Source organism: Zosterops lateralis, assembly GCF_965231275.1.
Source record: "Zosterops lateralis genome assembly, chromosome: 2".
NCBI lineage: Eukaryota > Metazoa > Chordata > Aves > Passeriformes > Zosteropidae > Zosterops > Zosterops lateralis.
This window is the reverse complement of record NC_139763.1, coordinates 16613941-16633640: the sequence shown is the minus strand read 5'-3', so window position 1 is coordinate 16633640 and position 19700 is coordinate 16613941. Positions and strand designations below refer to the sequence as shown.

General features: G+C 35.5%; 1 protein-coding gene across 4 annotated transcripts in view; it reads left to right on the top strand.

Annotated features, from left to right (window-relative positions):
• The window catches only part of CDKL5 (cyclin dependent kinase like 5), a 130313-nt gene that overhangs the window by 64290 nt on the left and 46323 nt on the right, over positions 1-19700 (top strand). For 3 of the 4 annotated variants that reach the window (XR_014589275.1, XM_083854576.1, XM_083854575.1), the window contains exons 4-7: positions 11019-11064; positions 14093-14229; positions 17210-17330; positions 18454-18513. Coding sequence is in view for 3 of the 4 variants with exons in the window: in XM_083854576.1 (XP_083710702.1) it covers positions 11019-11064; positions 14093-14229; positions 17210-17330; positions 18454-18513 (364 nt within the window). In the remaining variant the exon portion in view is untranslated. Of the gene's footprint in view, positions 1-6989; positions 7084-11018; positions 11065-14092; positions 14230-17209; positions 17331-18453; positions 18514-19700 lie in introns of those variants that run through there. The other variant, XM_083854577.1, reaches the window with a different exon arrangement.

Sequence of the window (19700 nt, the reverse complement as noted above, 5' to 3'; positions counted from 1 at the left end):
GGATTCCCTGGCCCTTAGCTCTTCACTCTGCACTTTATCCTCTCTCCCCACATAGTGTTTCCAGTGTTTGTGATAATAAACTTGGTGAGATCACTTTTCCTTCCCCTTTTTCCAAGAACTATTTGTTTGTCATGCTTGGGCAAACTTTCACAGTGAACCTAAATTCTGTGTGTTATCCTTTTTTTTTTTCCTTCTGGCTCAAAAGTACATGAGTTTGTGTGTAAGATGTAAAAGTGTGCAATATGTTAGTCTTATTGGTAGGGGCAGTTTTTGCTAGAAGAGCTTTTTTTGGACTTCCCAGAATTTCTGTGATGTTTAGACTTTTTTTTGTCCTTCTTTCTGAAATGTAAGGGAAAATATACTGATCTAGCCATGTCTTTTCAGATGCTGAAGAAACTATCTGAAGTAAGTCCACAAACTCTGTTTCTTGATTTAGCTCCAAAGTTGAAATTTCATCTGCAGAAAAGGCTATTTTTATGAAAACTTAGCTGCCATTTCTTCATCTGTTAGTAGTAGCAGAAGTCTTCCTTGGATGCGGATTGCTTTATTTCCACATGTATGTTCAGCGTCCCAAGTTAGCTAAATTACCATGCAACTTGTGTAGAGGCAGCCCTTTGTGTTCCTCCGACCTCTCCAGCAGTGATCAGGAGGTGTTTGCGGTATGAATTTTGCCTGCTGTCTTTCTTTTAAGCAGTTGGGAATAAATTTTAATCTTAATGCTATTCTATGAAGAAGAGAAAATCTCTAAAAGGAATTCACTTTTAAATGCTTCACAGAGAAAAATGGTAGTTTTCTTAGGAGGCAAGAATTTCTCTCTTATTATCCAGAAAGTGGACTATCTGTATAATCCCAGACAAGAAAAGCCTTTTTTTTTTTTCTCTGCAAACTTAAATGTAGAAACTTTGAGAAGAAATTCAGGTCTCCACTGAAATACGCATCAATATATGGATTGGAAAAAAACATCTAAAATTTAATTTGCATTGGTAAGAGTGTAACGTCAGCAAAAATATTTCTTGATGACAAAGACCTGGAGAGCAAAAAGATGTCTTGTAAATGCCACAAAATCATTAGGGGCAGAGGAGGGTATTATTTTCTTTCTGTAATACTGCTGCCTAATGTGAACTGAGGCTTGAAATACAAGTGGCATTTCTTGTTCAAATGTATCCTTTCCTGGAGAACAACACCAAGAATATTCTCATTAAAGGTCTGGAATAAGTGAAATAGAATGACAGATTCCTAGGGTTAATGCAGATGTCAATGAAATGTTCCATAGCCAAACCTAACAATGAGCTGACACCAGAATACCGACGGTGATGGTTACATTAAGTAACACCTTTTACATACCAAATTGCCTGAAGAAGATACATTTACTCTATTTCCTGTGCCCAAAATGGGAGGAGGAAAAGTTTTCAGTTAAAATTTTTCTTCCTTTTTTTTTTTTTTTTTTTTTTTTTTTTTTTATTGGAGACTCTAAACATAAAAGTTCTTATCTTTGGGATTCTAGACAGGAAGACCATTGTAGCTGAGGCTTTCCCCCAGATGTGGAGAACTTACCATTACTAACTAATTTATATGTTAAAACCAAAAATAACCTCTACATTGGGGCTTGGTTTTGCTCCAGAGCAAATCTGGAATGGATGCTTGATATCTGAATAGGCAATTGCCACCTCTGGTTGTTTAAGGCCCACTGCAGAATACAGAGGAGTTGTTGCTGCCATTCGCAGGAGAGGTGTTAAAATTAAGGCAAACCTTGTCTCTACTTCTGCAGCATGGAAATGACAGTAGCTTCTGCTATATTTAGGTGTTTTTCTTGCAACACTGAGAGACATTTTTTTCCTAAGATAGTGTTAAGCTGAGTAAACTAATTTTGAGAAACCCTGTTGTAGCTTGCATGCTAAAACAAAAATTTAGTTGGTATATAAAAATTTTTGACATAGAATTAATAGTGGTACTTCATGACGAATGGATGAATATAGATATTTCCGACAAGATGGGCTCAAAAGAAAGAGGAGTGAAGTTTCCCTTTGTGGGAAAGTGTCTCAGATATATTTTGGTATTTTCTGGGATGGTGTGATGGCCCACTCTTAGGAGAAAAGTGGGTCATAGCAGGTAGATGATTGAGTGGTTCAGTTAGAGGTGAGACCAGAAGCTGTTGCATTATATTGGGTCTTTGTTGTAGACCAGCTGATCAAACTGAGAAAATAGGCAAAGCCTTCTTTGCACAGCTGATGATGTTTCTGAAACACTTGTTTGGCGTGGAGCGGGGGGAACTCTGCTCCTTATTTTCAGGTGGGACTTTAACTTCCCTGGCATTTCCTAGACAGGCAGTGTTGTGGGATGTAAGCAGTCCCAGAGACTTCTGGAGGGTATCAGGACTTGATGGAAAGACCAGCCAGATTATCAGAATTATTTGCTACAGTGTTTTCAAAATAGTGGAGTTCAAGATCATGAGTATATTGAGGAGAAAATGTTAGAAAGTACAGACCTTGAATAGAGAGTATTCAAAAAACTGATAGGTGGAGATTTTAGGGGAGGCAACTCTAAAAGGGCTCTCTTGACATTTTAGGTCTGGAGATGTAGATACCTCAGCAATCTTAAATACTGCTTGATGCCCATGTTTAGGCTGGTGAATCGTGACTGGAGTGACTGATCAATGTAAAGCTCTCAGAAGTTTGAACACACAACTCACATACAGGGATCTGAATATAGTTGTCTTAATCAGAAACTGAATTCCATTTGAAGAGTCTCAGCCTTAGGAACCTGCTTGACAAGTTTGCCTTTGGTTCACAGTAGGTCTTGTTTTACAGTTTAAAAAAAATGCCTGTCATATTGTTGATGAGAAAAAAGGCAACCCCCAAAATATTAAAATGTGAAAGTACCAAATAAAAAATAAATTGTATCCACTGCAGAAATAAAGATTTCAAAACTCAAGCTTGAGATGTGATAAACTTCAGAATTTCAGCCAATCAGGCTGAAACTATTTTGACTCTGAGGCTTAAGATAACAACACTGAGGACTTTGGCATGGATTTTTTTTTTTTTTGAAAAACAACCAACCAACCAAAGTAACTACTTTCTAATAAGTTCTGTCTACTCTTGGATTACAAGGTGGCCAGGAAAGGAGCATTGCATTATAATAACAAAAAAAATTGGGAAATACAGTGTAATTGTAAATGTCTTGTTAACCTCTGAATTTATGGAGTCAGTGATATTTTAAAGGAAGCCATGAAGGTAGTACAGTTTGCCTTTCTACATTTTCTGCCTTGTTATCACTTGTATTACAAGTGTCAAGATTATGCTATAAAATGTAATTAAATAATGCTTGTATCTGCCAATGCAGTATTATGCTATTTATAAATAGCTTTCATTTTCACATTATCCAGTGTTAACAGACCAGAAAAAAACCCCAAAAACCCAAATAAATAGAAGTGGAAGAAGACTGAGGTTTGAAACTGAAATTACTATTACTGACATTTCAGCTTTGGAAGAATTTTATAGGCATTTACTGAATTTGGTTTCTATTTTACATCCATGGTTTGGATTAAACAATACTGTCAAATTGTAAAATTATATGGATTAGTGCTACAACAGAATGAAATGAAACACAGATTATTTTAAAAATTGCTACAATAGTACTAGTTTATCATGAAAAGCTACAATAGCTACATTTATAGTGTTTAAAGCTGGTTTTTATTCCAGATCCTTTTCATTACATTGTTGTACACATTCTTTGGAGATGCATATTTACTTTGTTGCTTGGAGAAAGATGTGAATAAATATGAAAAATCCACTTGGAACAATGGAAGTTCTGATGCTAACCACTATCATCTGCCCAATAGTTCATAGAAAATACTGAGTGGGTTCACTTCCTTTCAAGTGTTCTTTTCAGGGTAGTATTTACACCCTTAATTAGTAGACTGCAAGTTCTTGAAGAATGTAAAATGGATTTTTGTAGTGCCCTCCTTAGGATTCAGCTGTGCTTCTTGACAACTGCTCAAAGCAGAATCAGCTACACCACGTTGCTCCAAATCCCATCCTGGTGGATTTTAAATGCCTTGAGGGCTATTTGGAACATCCCTAGAAATGGGGACATTCAAAATCGGCCGCAGTGCCTTCCAGCCCCAGCTGCCCTGTGAGCCTGTAAAGGTCCCTGCAGTCTGGAGAGTCCCTGGCATCAGCATCATTGTCACTCGAGCCTTCACTGGGGCTGGAGCCCCAGTCTGGGAGTCCATGGACACAGATGGGCCACTCATTTGGCTTATGCATTCATCTGATAATTGGATGAGAAATGCCTGCTGTTTATGACTCCCTTATACTACACTTGATTTAAAACACATAAGTAAGATTGGTAATGCAAGCATTTGCTCGTGACATCTGAATAAACAGTAAAGTTGTTGCAAGTGTTTCTGAAGGACATAGAGAAAGAAATCAAAGAAACTGTTTCAATCTGCATGCATTTTTTTGGAAAAAAGTCTCTTTCCATCATTACCTGCACTTACTGGTAATTTCTTGTCAAACTTGTAGCTCAAGATTTTGGCCTTTTCTTTTGTTTCTTTCCCCGGTGGAATAGCTGAGCTTATATGGCTGTTCCCCTTGAAAATCTTTTAGAGTGGTTTAAGCTTTCCCTAATCCTCTTGTTCTTCCTCAGGAAACAGTGTGACCATCTTCCCTAAAATGGCACATCAAATATAGAACTCTTTGTTCTGTTGTGAGCCTTCCCCTGCACTTAGATGGTTAGTAAATAACATTCTGCTTTCAAGAGATAAAACATTGATTTGTGGTGATTCACTCTAGGTGCTTCTTCTCAACTAAACTCTCACATATAGGTGTTGGAAAAATTCTAAGCAATTTTCCAGTAAATAAAGGCATTGTGATAACTCAGACATACTCTTCTGTCATCCAAAGACTCTGTCCTCCCTAAAAATAAATAGGACTTTTAGCATAGGAGAACTTTCAGGAAATTACTTCCTAATCTAAAAGTTATATTACTTAGAAAAACCAAGTGTGGGGGTTTTAGCTGATAAACAGAAGAATTGCAATTTTCTCGAGGGAGAAGTATAAGGTTGAGGAAATAAATCTCTTGAGGAAAATTCTCCTAAGTTTTTTAGGTGTAGAAGAAGATACATTATACTGTGACACTTCATATTGTCAAACTCTTTGAAAAAAGAATAGCATCATCTTGCATATCTCTCTCTATAGTGAATATTTTAAGGTGTTCCACTAATTTTGAAAGTAATTGCCAGCAAAATTGCCAGCACATAATATTAGAAGTGTTGAGACAATAGGAAGCTGTGTTCTAGTCTTAGTAGTGCCTAAAGGCAGTAGTGGTTTAAGGCAGAATGGAAATGGAGTTTGGACAGTGTCAGGGCAATGACTTTAGGACCTGAGAACTGCAGGTGATGCCTGCAGATGTCACCTCTCAGAATGTGCATTGCTTGGCTTAGTTTAAAAACTTTGGTAACTGCAAATGTCACATTTATAATACATTGATCTGACTAAAATGCTAATATTTTATGTTCTTGCTTTAAGAGTAAATTTGAAAAATTACTTGGTTGGGTTGGTTTTGGTTTCTTTTTTCATTTTAAAGTTTTTCATTTTCATTTTAAGCAGCTCGTGAAAGATGCTTTATCATCTTCTAATGGTTTTCTAGGCTTTTGCTGTCTTGTGGCTGACTGCTTAATGTTCTGTGATTTTGCTAGAATCATGATTATTGAAAAACCTGTTCTAAATACTTTAGTATTGTAGAATATATTAATGTTTATGCAAGTCGAAGTAAAACTGTACTACTTTGTTCTGAGAAGACATTAGCCATTGGATACATTCAGCTGAATTTTTTTGATTTTTTCCAATATGGGTCTTTGTTGTGGCAAACTAAATTGTATAAATGTAATAATGGATTGATGAGGATCAAACCAGGTTATTGCTCGCTTCTAAATAATTTTTATGACATGATAATTTTATGATCATTTTTATCTCTGTGAGTAGAGAATGCAATTGATTTAACTTTTGCTAACAGAAATTGAGTTTGGGCCTAAACAGCCTCACATTTGTACAGATGGAAATTATGAACCAATCACAGAACATGCCATATCATATTTTATTGTTTCACTTAATATAGCAGTGTAAAACCCTGATGTCATGTACTAAATAGTGCTTGAGCAGCACTACCTCAGTAAAGGCAGCAATATGCTGCTTGTGCATGGGATGTGCTCAGTGTTGACTACCACTATCTCTGCTCACATTTGTTGATATTTATAAAGATTTGTTCTTTCAGTTGCTTAAAAATTCTATGCTTGAGAAATTCTTGTACTCTTACAGGGTGAGGCAGTAAAATTAGAGGTGAACAATGTAACTTTCAGAAGGGCTTAATCTTATCTGTTTGTCAAGAATCTTGTTAAGTACCTGTGCTTTGTGTCATATTTTCCATGAGATGCAAAAGATAAAGGCAGAAAAGTCCTAACAGAAATCTTTGAAATCAAATACGGACAAATCTTTAAAGACTTTTTTTTTTTTTTTTTTGTAACATGGCATTTTCAAGGATAGGATATGCTCCATCTTTCCAGACAACAATGGTTGTAGTTCTAACATCTTGATTTATTCTAAGCAGCATCTTTTTCCTTGAGTATTCCCATCAAGGATCTTTCAAGAAAACAACAGAGATACAGTGCTGTGTTGTTCTGGCACTTGTGTCTTGTGCCATGTAAATTACATATAATAGGAGTGACTTCTGTCATATAAATTTTGTAGAGACAGTGGAAAAATAGGGGACTTCTGTCCTTTAAATGAGATAAAATTAAATGGTTTTGAATTAGGAACTCTTCTAGTTTGATAGTGGTGACAGGAAACACCAGCTATGACAATCTTGTGAGGAAACCTCAGAGAAAAACTTGTGGGTGGCAAGGAGCAAAGTAGTGAAAATGCTCATCTCTCATAGCCATACTCTTATCTGTGGTTAAATGGGAAGACAGTAATGCATATGTTTCCTCCAGAGGCAATTCCCACACATTTTGAAGTACAGGAAAGGACTGAGTCCTAATATAAAGTGATTTGTTCCTCCAGGGCTGGAGGTACCCTTTTCCCATGGGTAGGTATCTCCTTCCTCCTCTCTATCACTATATTTATAGGTGAAGGAAATAGAACAGAAATTTTTGTCTTAGCCTAATTAAAAGATATTTTCAGGTTTGTACATGAAGAGACATATTTTGCCCCAATTTAGACATGTGTAATCATATAATCTGAATAACCAGTTTCTGTACATCCTTGACTTTTATACAAAATCTTTTTCAGTTATACTCCTCTGTTGTTATATGTTTAATTGTAAATTGGTGTTCTTCCTATAGTTTTATAACATAGAGTGTTTATAATATACATGCTCAATAATCAGAGGTAATGCCAGCATTGAGATTTGACTTCTGCATTTGCTGTTGTAAAGTTAAATATTGAGGCCATAATTTTTTTCATAAAACATGGTAATAAGGGGCTTAGTAATAAATGTAGCTGAGTGAAGCAAAATCACAGCTAAGCAAACTCAAGTTTTCCTACTTTGTGATATAAGCTGGTAATAGTAAGTAGTAGAGATCAGAAAGGATTATGTGACTTTTTTCTTTCTTTAACAGTCACTGAAGTGAAACACTGAATCAACTAGTACCAGGTTATCTACCTAGGTGATACATTTAATTGTCAATGACAATTTTCATGCTAGTAGTTGGATACTGAGCTATTATATAAGTAGGTTTCCACAATCACACTGAACATTGTTTTCAGTACTGTAGTGTCATAGTATAATCTTGAAAAAACACCCCTTGAAATGCAAAAAAATACATTTTAGTGAATGACAATTCTATTCTGGAGAATTCCAATTTTGCCTGTTTTTGAAGAGCAGAAAACCAGATCCCTGAAAGAGCTCAGATCTCCAAAATGTCTTTTAAGTAGACATTTAAGTAGCAAAAGTCTAAATTCAATCTGTAAAGAACCTTTCAGATTTGCCCAGAAGTCTGAATTACCCCTATTGAATTTCTTCATTCCTCAAAGCTCTGCTTTTCTTTGTATCCCCTGTTGTGTCCATCTTCTCAAGGCTCAGCAGTGCGGTGTCTCTGCTTTGCACCAAGTGCCTGTCAATACTTGTTTAAAACTTCGGGTTTGCCCTGCATCTGACCAGCATGTCTCTCCTGATCCAGGAAATTTATTTTTACCACCTTCCTTATATGCCTGCTGCATTTGTCCATATACAAAATCTATTCCATGTTTTTAATTCTGTATTAGTTTATGTTAATGAAAATCATATACAATGGCTGATTGCATTGCACAGTCTACATGTGCTGCTGGCCTGCAACATAATACAGGGTACAGGAGACTGAGTTCTTGCTGCTTCCTTCCCCCAAGGAAGGATATTCTGTATACAGAGGACAAATTTGAGACAATTTTTTTGAAATTTCCTCTTTTTATAACTTGCATTGCTTTTTAAAATTTGGTGGAAATGGGACATCTAGCTCAAAATTAGTAGGAGTAATGGAAATAGAAGAACAGGGCATTTCAGTTGGGTTCTTTCATTTGAAACTAGTTTAAAATTATGAGAGGCTCCTAATTTTTATGTCACTCCATATAAACCATTTAGTTGTTTTAGAGCATGTGAGCAACAATTGAGGAATGTGCACTTGGCTGCAATTTTCTCTTCTGTTGGATGGAGCACCCCAGCTCTTTTGGAGGTGTTCTGCATCACAGGAAGCTACAGACTTTTTATCAAGCAGATGCAATGTATTTAAAAATCTGTGAATAGCGATCTTCAGTGTCCTTGTATCCTTTTTAGCTGTGGCTTGACTGCTTCACCAGTAGCTCATTCCTACAGAATATAATTTACATAGGATGGGATTCTCCAGAAAACCTTATGTTCCTTGCCAAGATGGAACATAATTTTACTAGGGCAGCTCCTTAAAGCACCTGTTGTCTAGTCTCATTCTGCTGTTTCATTTCAGGTTATTTAAATAATATTTGTTGGGGTTTTTTTCAAAGATAGGGAAAGTGTCATTTATGACTTCTTGATCATTTATGACACCATTAATGATCATTTCATTGGTTTAATTCAACAATACAAGTGACAAAGCTTTTTAAATGAAAATTTCTTAAATGTTATATTTTTTTTAATTGTTCAGGTAACTTCATCCCTAAATGGGTTCCTGAGGTTCTTCTCTTCTCTTCTTCTCTAGAACCACTTGTACTTTAAGTACTTTAAATAGTTAGAATCCTCCAGGATGTTTGGTAGCATATCTTACCCAAGTCTTTGAAAGACCTTGACCCAAGAGCTTTTAAAACTTAATTGCCAAAGTAATCACATTCACTGTAAAATCAGGATATGGCAGAGAAGCTATGTGGACTAGTTTTCTTGAATGAATCAGAATTGCTGTCTGTGTGAAGATGCATCTTTCAACTCCTGTATTTCTTTCAGTGTACTTAGCTATTACTTTGAGAATAAAAACACAGCCTTTTTGTGGTAGCTAAACATCTAGAAATTTTTCTTTTACCTCATGTGAAATAGGCACGTAATGCTAATGGATAAATTTGGTTTATCTGGAAAGCAGTGTATGCGTGCTGTCTAAACATATGCTTATTACAGTCAGCAGAGGCTTTTAAGGGCAATTACAGTGTTCCTTTTCAGAAAAATCTTTCAGTGGCTTAATTAGCCAGAACATCTACCAGTAGATACCTGAAGTCAAATTAACTAAATTTGCTCACCCTCTTAATGTTCCTTCATAGTCCTAGTAGCTATTACTATTATTACTAGAATTAGAATTAATAAATATAACAGTACTATACCTGAGTAGTAAAAATATAATTAGTAAAATAGGGTGTTCGGTTTATTTCAAACCTTTCCTTCTAAGTGCTTTTATTTTAATTGGGATCAAGTATTTTACAGGTTCATGTGTTACAGTGATTTGAAATGAAAAATGGAGTAAATGTTTGTGTTACTCAATAATTGCTTATGCTCATGCCTTCAGGTATTCCAGAATGGATTCATTTTTGTATCCTGTCTGGCCTTTGTATGGTATTAATAGTGGGATATTGATGTTTGTGATTTTTAAAAACTGTGATATTTGGTAGAGGTGTATAAGGTAGATCTAGCTCATCAAGTGCTCAGGTGGCCTCCTGCCTGATGGCTCACAAGCCTTTAATCCATGACTTTAAGGCTTCCTCCATGTCCTGTTGGCAAGGTTCAGTTGCTGCATCATTGTATGAACAGGTCTGGACTAGGCTCTGTTTGTTGGCTACGTTTTGTCAGTGTGCTAAATGCATTCCTGCTTGCACAACAAGAGAGAAACTTCAGAGAAAAAAGTGGCCTATGATTTAGTGAGTAGAGAATGCTAGAGGAAAGCAAAGGCAGGTGGACATTAGGAAATTATCACTTATGACTGTACAGTAAGAATGGTTGAACACTCCCCAATGGAATTACTGATTCCTGTTTTGGATATGTTTCCCTTAAAGTGACAACATTTTTAAAAGGAGGCACAGAGGACCTGCTTTCTTAATATTTTATTCTTTCTGGGTTTTTGAACTTTGAAGCCCAAAAACTTTTGGCAGCCAAAATCACAGGTCTAACTATAAGCCTTAGCCACATACTGGAACAGTATTTTCAATTCACCTCATGAAGATAACCGTCCATATTCATATGGTGGGTAGATAAAAGATTGCTGGAGCTTCAGAATAACTAAGAAACAAGAGTCACAGAAAAAAACTTTTGAAAATTTTACTGTCATATATTACAAGGTGTTTAAACATGAACTTTTGGCATTTAACTCTATTGCTTTTGTACTGGGGATCCTAATTGTGATATATTGCTCCATGTGGGTTTGTATTGCAGTTGGCCTGATCGCTGAGATATTTTACCAGATTTTCAATTAATTTTTTGCATTGCAAAATTCCTTTTGGATGCTTCTTTTTTCTTCCTCTGATGCTCAGGGGGGAAAAAAAGGCAAGAGAAAAGGCATAACAAATCTTGCTCATTTCCATTTTCCTTATATTTTACAGGAGACACATGAAATTGTGGCTATCAAGAAATTCAAAGACAGTGAAGGTAATTGTTTTTGCTGCATGATCTTTAACGTCAATAACTACATTGTTAATATCTATCCAGTTAAAATGAGAAGTCTCATATAGCATGATACGATTTTTAAAAGACAATGATTTATTAGCTCTGTAAATATTCAAGGTATTTGATCTTTCATACCTTCCTAGAGACTGCATTATACAATCCAGTTAGGTAACTACCTTTCTTTCTTCATGCATCTGTCCTAATATGGATGAGATTGTGGTGCTGTACATGGTAGTAAGATCTACCATTTGCAGATTGGATGGGACCAGAAAATGTGAAAAGTCGTTTTGTAACACTGACTTGCAGAGTCCTTGGGCTTTATCACCCTGCATCTGAGAGGGGATCTAAATCTAAATCAGGGCAGCTTGAAGTTTTAAATGGAAGAAACTGAAAGAAGTCATTGAGAAGTTCAGTCACAGGAAGTGGAATCTGGGAGCTCTCAAGGATCCATGGAGGGAGCTGGGTGGTGAGGCAGCAGCTCTGTCCTCACTTCAGTGGGCTTCAATCTCCTCAGGAAACTTGTTCTATGCCCCTTCACTGCAGACCCTGTGTACTCTGCAGCATTGCTGAGTTTGCTGAGAGGGAGGAAGAGCCAATTTCCACATGGATTAGTCTTGGCAAAGAGGGTGGTGGAAGGCAGGATGCAGAGAAATTACTCTGAGAGCTCCACACACACATTCCTCCCCCAACAGTAAAAACCCCAAAGAACCGTACAAGACACTGGCTCTCTGACCTATGCTTGCTGGGGGACAGGGAATTGCTGTATCCTATCATAGGCAACACTGGCAATCAAACATGAGAGCAGCTGTGTACCTTGTGTGCATCCTAAGTCAGCCCTGAGCCCCAAAGGTCTGCACAAACAGAAGGAGAAGTATGAAGTGTGAGAGGAGCCATCCTGGTGTGAGGCGATGCTGCTGTGGTTTGTCATCTGCCCAGGCCTTAGCCAAGAGTTAGCAATGTTATTTAAAGAAACAGCAGTCACTTTATTTTAGCAAACTTCCCTTTTTGCTATCCTGTAGGAATGCTGGTAGCCGTGAAGGTGGTGTTGGTTACAAGGGCTGTATTTTTCCATCAGTCAGACACAGCAAAGTCTGATTTGCATCTTGTTTTGCACAGTGCAATCTCTGCTTGGCAGGTCATTTTCCCAGACACTTGAAGAGTGTATTTGATAAATGTTTTGGCTCTGCTGTTCAGAAATCTGTTTTAAATCCCTGTAAAGGATGTAGAACATAGTTTAATTGTGGTGACCATTTTGATCAGGTCATGAGAGTATCTCAGAATTGCTTTTTGTAACTTGCTGTGGCTATTCAGTACACATCCTAGGAAGTAAATCTCAGTACTAAACCCTAAACAGGATTATTGTATTAGCTTGTCTACCAGAAAATGGAAACAAAAAATACAACATTGCCATTAGGTCTGGCTTTTGAGGGTATTACATAATATCAGTTTACATGACTGATGACTGCTTTTCAGATTTGTAGCTAGTTGTTTACGAGTTTCTGGAAATATGACAGAAGTTCTTTTGATGGATTTGATTCAGCCCATTTCACATCTGTCTTGTTAATGTGGTAGTTCATTAGAAGTTTGAATATACTGTAATTGTTTCTATTGACATTTTTGTTTCAGTGAATTTTTGCCGTTGTTTGACATATGAATACTAAATGTGCTGGAAAGTGACTGTCTTGTTATAGATGAGATTATGCAATCAGGCTGATGCAAGCCAACATCAAGCACTCAGTTTTAAAATGAAAAGATTTAGATTGCTCTAAATTATATATTTTTTAATCAAAACATTTGTGATTATAGTATTTTGTTTTCCTTTTCCCTCTTGCTGCACTTCAATTTTTTATTTTTCCCCTCTCTCTTCTGATGATGATTAGTGCGTTTGCATGACCAGTGTTATTCGCTTTCCCCTGCAAACATCTTCTCTTTTGCCTTGGAAAAACAATTTCTCTTCCTTGTCTCTTCTTTCTCTGTCTCTAACTGTCTTTGTGGTACATGACCTGCAAATGTGATTTAGCTTTGAATTTATGCAAGCATTTCCCATTTAATAACTCTCTGTTGTGGATAACAGTTCTAAGAGATTAAGTATGCTGTTTCTATATGTGCATGAGCAAATTTACTGAATTAATGGATTTCATTTTACCAAATGGAAAATAAAACCTAATATAGTCAGGTTTACTTCACATATTGCTAGTGTCCTTTAGAACCTGCTTAGTTCAGGGCCCCTTAATGGCAAGCAGTGTATGAAGCATTAGTGAAGGGCTCCTCTTTTCTTGAACACCTTTCAGACAATTAAATTGTCAAATCAGTTACATTAAAAATAAATTTAATTGAAAAAACAGTTGAATTTCTTGACTCCTCTGAATTAGATTCAAGATTTTGTTGCATCAGTACTTACTCTACTGCTTTCTGTGGCTGCTACACTGGTCTGGCATTGCTGAATTTCTTTTGAAAGCCATGTGGGGATCATGGAAAAATCTGTGCTTCAGTCTTAAAATTTGTCATGGCTTTTGGAAAATAAAATTATTTCAGAATCAAATACTATTTTTTTTTGGTATTGTTCAAAGATGAGCTTTGCATTCCAGTGTTTCTGCTGAGGAATACCTTCCCAGTGGTTTATGTGTGTGATGTGTATTTGTGGGGTAGAGCATGGACACACACATGACTGGTTTTTTAAGCATATTTGTTCCCTTCATAATAAAAAAAGATAGAAATGGAAACAATTTGTTTCTTATGACTATCTCTGCCACAGAAAACCTTTATGGTAGTGATGGGAAATCTGTGAGGGTTGCATAACAAGCACAGTCATCATTGACCTCTCTTCCAATACAGAAGCATGCAGCCAACAGAGAGTCCACACTGGAAAATAAACTTTTTTTTCTCTGTAATGTCTAAAACCAGAGAATTTAATCAGGGGTTCAAAATAAAATTCTATAAAACTTTTTGCTTGGACAGTTTGTTTTGTTTTTTAATCAGCTTACTCTGTCACTTCTACTTTACTCTCTAGAAAATGAAGAAGTCAAAGAAACCACTTTACGAGAGCTTAAAATGCTTCGCACTTTAAAACAGGAGAACATTGTGGAGCTGAAGGAAGCCTTCAGAAGAAGAGGAAAATTATACCTAGTTTTTGAATATGTGGAAAAAGTGAGTTGAATTTGTAGTATCCTTGCCACAGTTAAATCATAAGCTCATTGAAAATGTCTTTAAAATTGCTTTTATTTTTTAAAATTAAGCTATCCTAATCTCTAAAGAGAAGCAGCACAAACTTTAATACAATGTGAGTTGTAATTAGATATCTGTTGTGAGACAGCAATACTTACTACTGTTGTTTTTACATCATGTGTTGGTATTTTTTTAAAAAAATTCTTTCATTTGTGAACACCAACATGTTAAAAATTATGCAGACTGGAATACATATGATTTGAAGAAAAATTTCCATCTGAACTCTTTAATCCAGTTTAATTGTAAAGCTGGATAACTGTCCTGTGTTATGTTGTGTAATGAGTCTTGACATAGTCTTTCAAAACAAGATCATAGACTTCTGACCTTGGAATCTCTTTCAACTTTCTCCACCCTTCCCTGTTAAAAATAGGATTTGTTTGTGTATTTCTGTAACAAGGCCACTATCAATAGTTGCTTAGAGGGATTTGGCAAAGACCACTGTCATTAACTCCAATCCTGACCTCATTTTGAAACTATTCCAAAACTTCCTTAGATTGGCCTACTACTGCCAAACATCCTGATCTGTTTCCAGGGAGAAACAACCTAGAACAGATTGGTCTTTTGTCATTTTTGCAACCTTCCTGATGAAGGTAGACCTTCCTTCTGAATTCTAACAGTTTAGCATTTCTTCATGGAAACAGTTAGATGGTATTCAGATACATAGAGTAAAATAAAATGCAGGTTCAAATATGTATATAGCCTTCATGAGATACTGTTATTTTGATTGAAATTTTCATTTAATTTCCTCCCAGTGTGGTGTTGCAGTCTAGTTGAGTGCTAATCCTCTGCAGTCAGTTTTCTCTCATCTAAGAATTTCTTACCCTAAATGCTGTCTCCTTTATGTCAAGTTCACAACTTATTTTGTCATATAACTTCACTGTATAATGTGAGGTGACCTATATTAACCTACAATTTGGCAGAAATAATTTTTGGTTTTCACCAGCAGATCACCAACTTTTAATGTGCTGGATCTTGGATCTAATATTTGAAGCTTGACTCGTTTCCCCCATGTTCCTTGTAATTGTTCCAGACACATGAAATGTCTTTGATCACACACCAACTTGGAACATACATTTACTTTTCTGTTATAGTTGACTTGGCTAAGCTATCTGGAGAAGTGGGTTGAAAGAGCAGCATAAGTAAAAGATACTTAATTGATCTGATAAGGGTTATATATTTAAAAGCTAGTTAATATTGGTAAAAACACCAGGCTGCAATATCTAACATTATTTGCATCAGAATAAAAGAATTTTTTGATAAAGGTCGGCATCATGTATAGTTTGTACATAATGTCATCTCAGTATTAATGTTCAGCTTTCTTTTCAGTTAAACTTTGAAGTAAATGAACATTTATTATTTTCAGATACCTTTAGTAGTGTCACCCATAGTTTCTTTGAAGGCCAGGATGTTTCTGTATTCTTTGGATGATGGGAGAGTAGAAAGAATTACATAAAATGTGGTGGAATAGACTAAAATTTGTATAACTGGTAATGAGCACTTTATGTCCTTTGGGAAATGTTCACTCTGCAATACTGAAAATCCAGATTACTTAAATTCACATTTAGTCTAATCTCCTTTATTCATCATCCCCTTAGGTAATGTCTTCATATAGGATTTTCTTCCTGTGTTGATGCTATTATTTTGTTTTGTATTTGTAACACTAACTTTTTGACTTACTTACCCAGATCCACAGCTTCTGTGTGGACAAGAATCTAACTAAAATCAATATGGTTTCTTAACAGAAAATGCCTTTCCTCAGAAAGTGTACACACCTCTGAAGTGTGTTAGTAAGAAAACTTACACTCAAGCACATAAATTCCAGAATTTACTCCCAAACTGCAAAACTTAGAAATATTTTCAAATATCACCAAAATCTCTACTGTTCATTAAAACATCTTTCAGGAGAAATATCAAAAAAATTACTGTACAGCTAAAGAAAATGTTTGTCAAATACAAGGTAAATTTACTTTTAATGAAAAATCTACAAATGCTCAAATCCATAATTAAATTGTTGTATAAGGCAATATAGACAAAACACCAAAATTTTGGTGGTCATAAGACTTCTTTTTCTCTCTTCAAGTGGGCTGTTGCTGCCCATTGTTATTTCAGAAATCAGCATACAAACTTCATTGTACTTCTAATTGTGCAAAATTAGAGACATTTGCTAACATAATGGGAATCTAAGTGTTCTTTTTCAAAGAGGAAATGTACTAGAGTAAACAGTAAGTTTATTTTCTTTCCTATTTATATCCACAAAATAGTTGATATATAGTGCCATGGTTGCTATAGTGTAGTTGCTGTAGTGCCAAGATGTCCAAGATTACTGTAGCTGATCTGTAGCTATATGATACTCCCTAGGTTTCTGTTTATGCCCCTGTGAGGCATTTTTATATCTGTTACTTCATGTGTACTAAGAGGCTTGTGTTGTTTTATACCCATCCATATACAGATACAGTTGGTGATTCATCGTGGCCCTGCAGAGCCAAAGTGGCAGAACTAACTTAGTGAAGAGAACAATATTTTAAAGTATTGTTGAATATTTACAAAATGCTTTGATTTGCTGAACTTATTGTATGGCCACACACCTGACCTGGTGTTTCTGTTTAAGCAGTGTTGTGTAACTAAATGACTTTTTAGGTGTTTTAGGTAAAGTGGTTTGATAACAGTCTTTTAAGGACTTGTGGTTCACCTTTTAGGATTATTGTCTTCAAAAGTGTTTTCTCCAGAATGAAAACAGCTAGGAGAATGCTGATGATTAAAATTCATTCCCTGAATGTTAAACTACTGATTTTCCATAGCTGAGCTCTGTAGCCCAAATATGTTGCTTCAGAAGGCTGAAGGCATGTTATCTTCCAGCAGCTGAGTATAACTCTTTTAAATAATGTGTCTTTTAAACATTTAGAATATGCTTGAATTGCTAGAAGAAATGCCAAATGGAGTTCCACCAGAAAAAGTGAAAAGCTATATCTACCAGCTAATTAAAGCAATTCATTGGTGCCATAAGAATGATATTGTTCATAGAGGTAAGTGTGTACTTCTCCACATGGAATAAGGGCCTTTTTAAAGGGAAACACATTACAGCTTGAAGTAATTTGCATTTAACAAAAATATAAGCAATTGCTTTATATCAACAGAAAAGAAATGTAAGTTTGGCTGCGTCTTAAGTCTGCTGCATGGCTCCAGATTGTTTTAAAACAAAATTCATCTACGTAAAAGGTTTGCTGTCCACTGTGTTTGGGAAGTGATAAGCACAGCAAACTGGAACTGCAGGAAAAAACATTGTCTAAGAAAAAGGAGTTTTTTAAACATTTCATGGTGCTCAGTCATTTCACTTTTGAATCTGATAATAGAATATTAGAAGAAAAATAACCTAAAACTTAAAACGTGGTCCCCCATGCTTCATTTCTTAAGGCAGTTCTTCCCTGCTCCCTTGAGTTTCAGTTGTGTATATTTATGTTCTTCCGAAGCTTCGAGCATATGAAATACGTATCTTGATGTATGATCTAGTTTTATGTATTTTATCCTGATTCAGTAAAATAGTGTTTTGCTTTGTGACTGCAAGAGTAATATTTTTAATGAATGTTTCCAATAAGATAAAATTCTCAAATAGTGCGCTTTTTATATTTAAGATAAGCACAATTCTGAAAATATTTTCAAAATGTAATTTGAAAAATGTACTGTGTGTGTAATATAGGAATGAAAAAGGGCTTAAAACTGGGCAAGACATTTTTTCTGAACAAATTACAAGAAGTAATCAAATGGTCATTATAACTGAAAATTTAGAGCACAACATACTTAATATTTTATTGGTTAACTGCGTAATTGAATATCAGTCCTTTCTTTTATTTTTTCAATATGAAATATGGAGATTGGTTTTCTGGCCAGGAATATCTGTAAGCACATTTTATCTTTCCATATTTTGTTGGGAAACACTTTAAAAGACTTCAAAAGGCAGAAAATTAATTCTGCCTGTTCACAAACTGAATTGCTGGAAGCTTTTTCAGCAGTTGCTCTTATAATGCTTCATTTATGATTGCATGAATATCTCTAAATAACTTATAATGAAATAATATTTGTTGACAAAGTCCAAAATTAAAAGAAGTTAACAGCTTTTTTTTTTTTTTTCCACCCACTCTCATACTTCAGATATCAAGCCAGAGAATCTCTTAATAAGCCACAATGATGTTCTGAAGTTGTGTGACTTCGGTAAGTTTGGAAGATACCTGCTGCTTATATTTTTAAGGAAAATCTCTTGCAGTGCAGTTTTGCCTTATTTTGAAAGAGTTCTATAGTATGTACTGTCTAAAAGTCTTCTAGCAGTCAGAGTTGATTACTGCTTCAGGAGTGGGGCTACTATTTTAATTTGAAAGGTTGCTGGTCTTAATTTGCATACCCCGTGAAATACCTGTGTTAACATATCTATAGAAACACTGCATTTCTCTCTTCCTGTATTAGACAAGGTTTCTGCTTTTGATGAGAAGAGCACAGATGATGAGCTGATTAGGAGGCTGGCAAAACTATAGGTTTATCTGGCTTGTGTATTAAAAGAAATAATTCCTGCTTGTTTAGTAAAAAACAGTTACTTGTACTTTTTATATATTTTTTGAACCGTTAGCTTTTGTGGAATGTTATGTGTGTAGTTATAGGTCCTATAGGAATAGGAATTATATAATTAAGGAATATATACTAATATATACTCCTGTAGTTAAGGAATATATATAAGTATATATTCCTTAATTAAGGTAACAAACGTTTTTTGTTACATTAGTTAAGGAATCACATGTCCACCTGTGATTAATGACTGCATGACTGGAGGTCAGAGTCAGAGCTGTACATGTTAGGTTAATTCTGATGTTTCCTGACCTGCCAATGGCTGTTTAATGTCAGCTTTAAGGCTTGGAAGAGTCATCACCCAAGTACAGGGCGAACTTTGCCTGTGTGAGTAATCCAAAAAGACAACAGGGCAGAACATTCCAGCAATCTTTATTTTTATTCTATACCCTTCATAAACACAGAATAAAATATTGTTCCCTCTGAAAGGCTTATCGTTTGGCTTGGTAAATAAAAGCCAATTCCATAGTGTTACCCCAAGGGCACTTTTCAGTAAGAACAGTTTGAAAGCTGTCATTTCAAACCTCTGCAATTTTGAATGAAAGGAACTACTAACAAAATAAATCAAAATAGTTTTTAAGGAAGACAAGAAAGGTGTTTGTCATTTGCAGTGCTGCTTATTTCTTTTAATCCTAAAGGCATTTTTGCTTAAACATTCAGAAACAATAACCATTTACGGAAAAACCTTAGAATATTTGGTCCATATAAATTCTTTTGAATTCAGTGCCATTTATTCTGCAGTGTAAGGTACTGCACAGCTCTCACAGAACATCAGGATACTC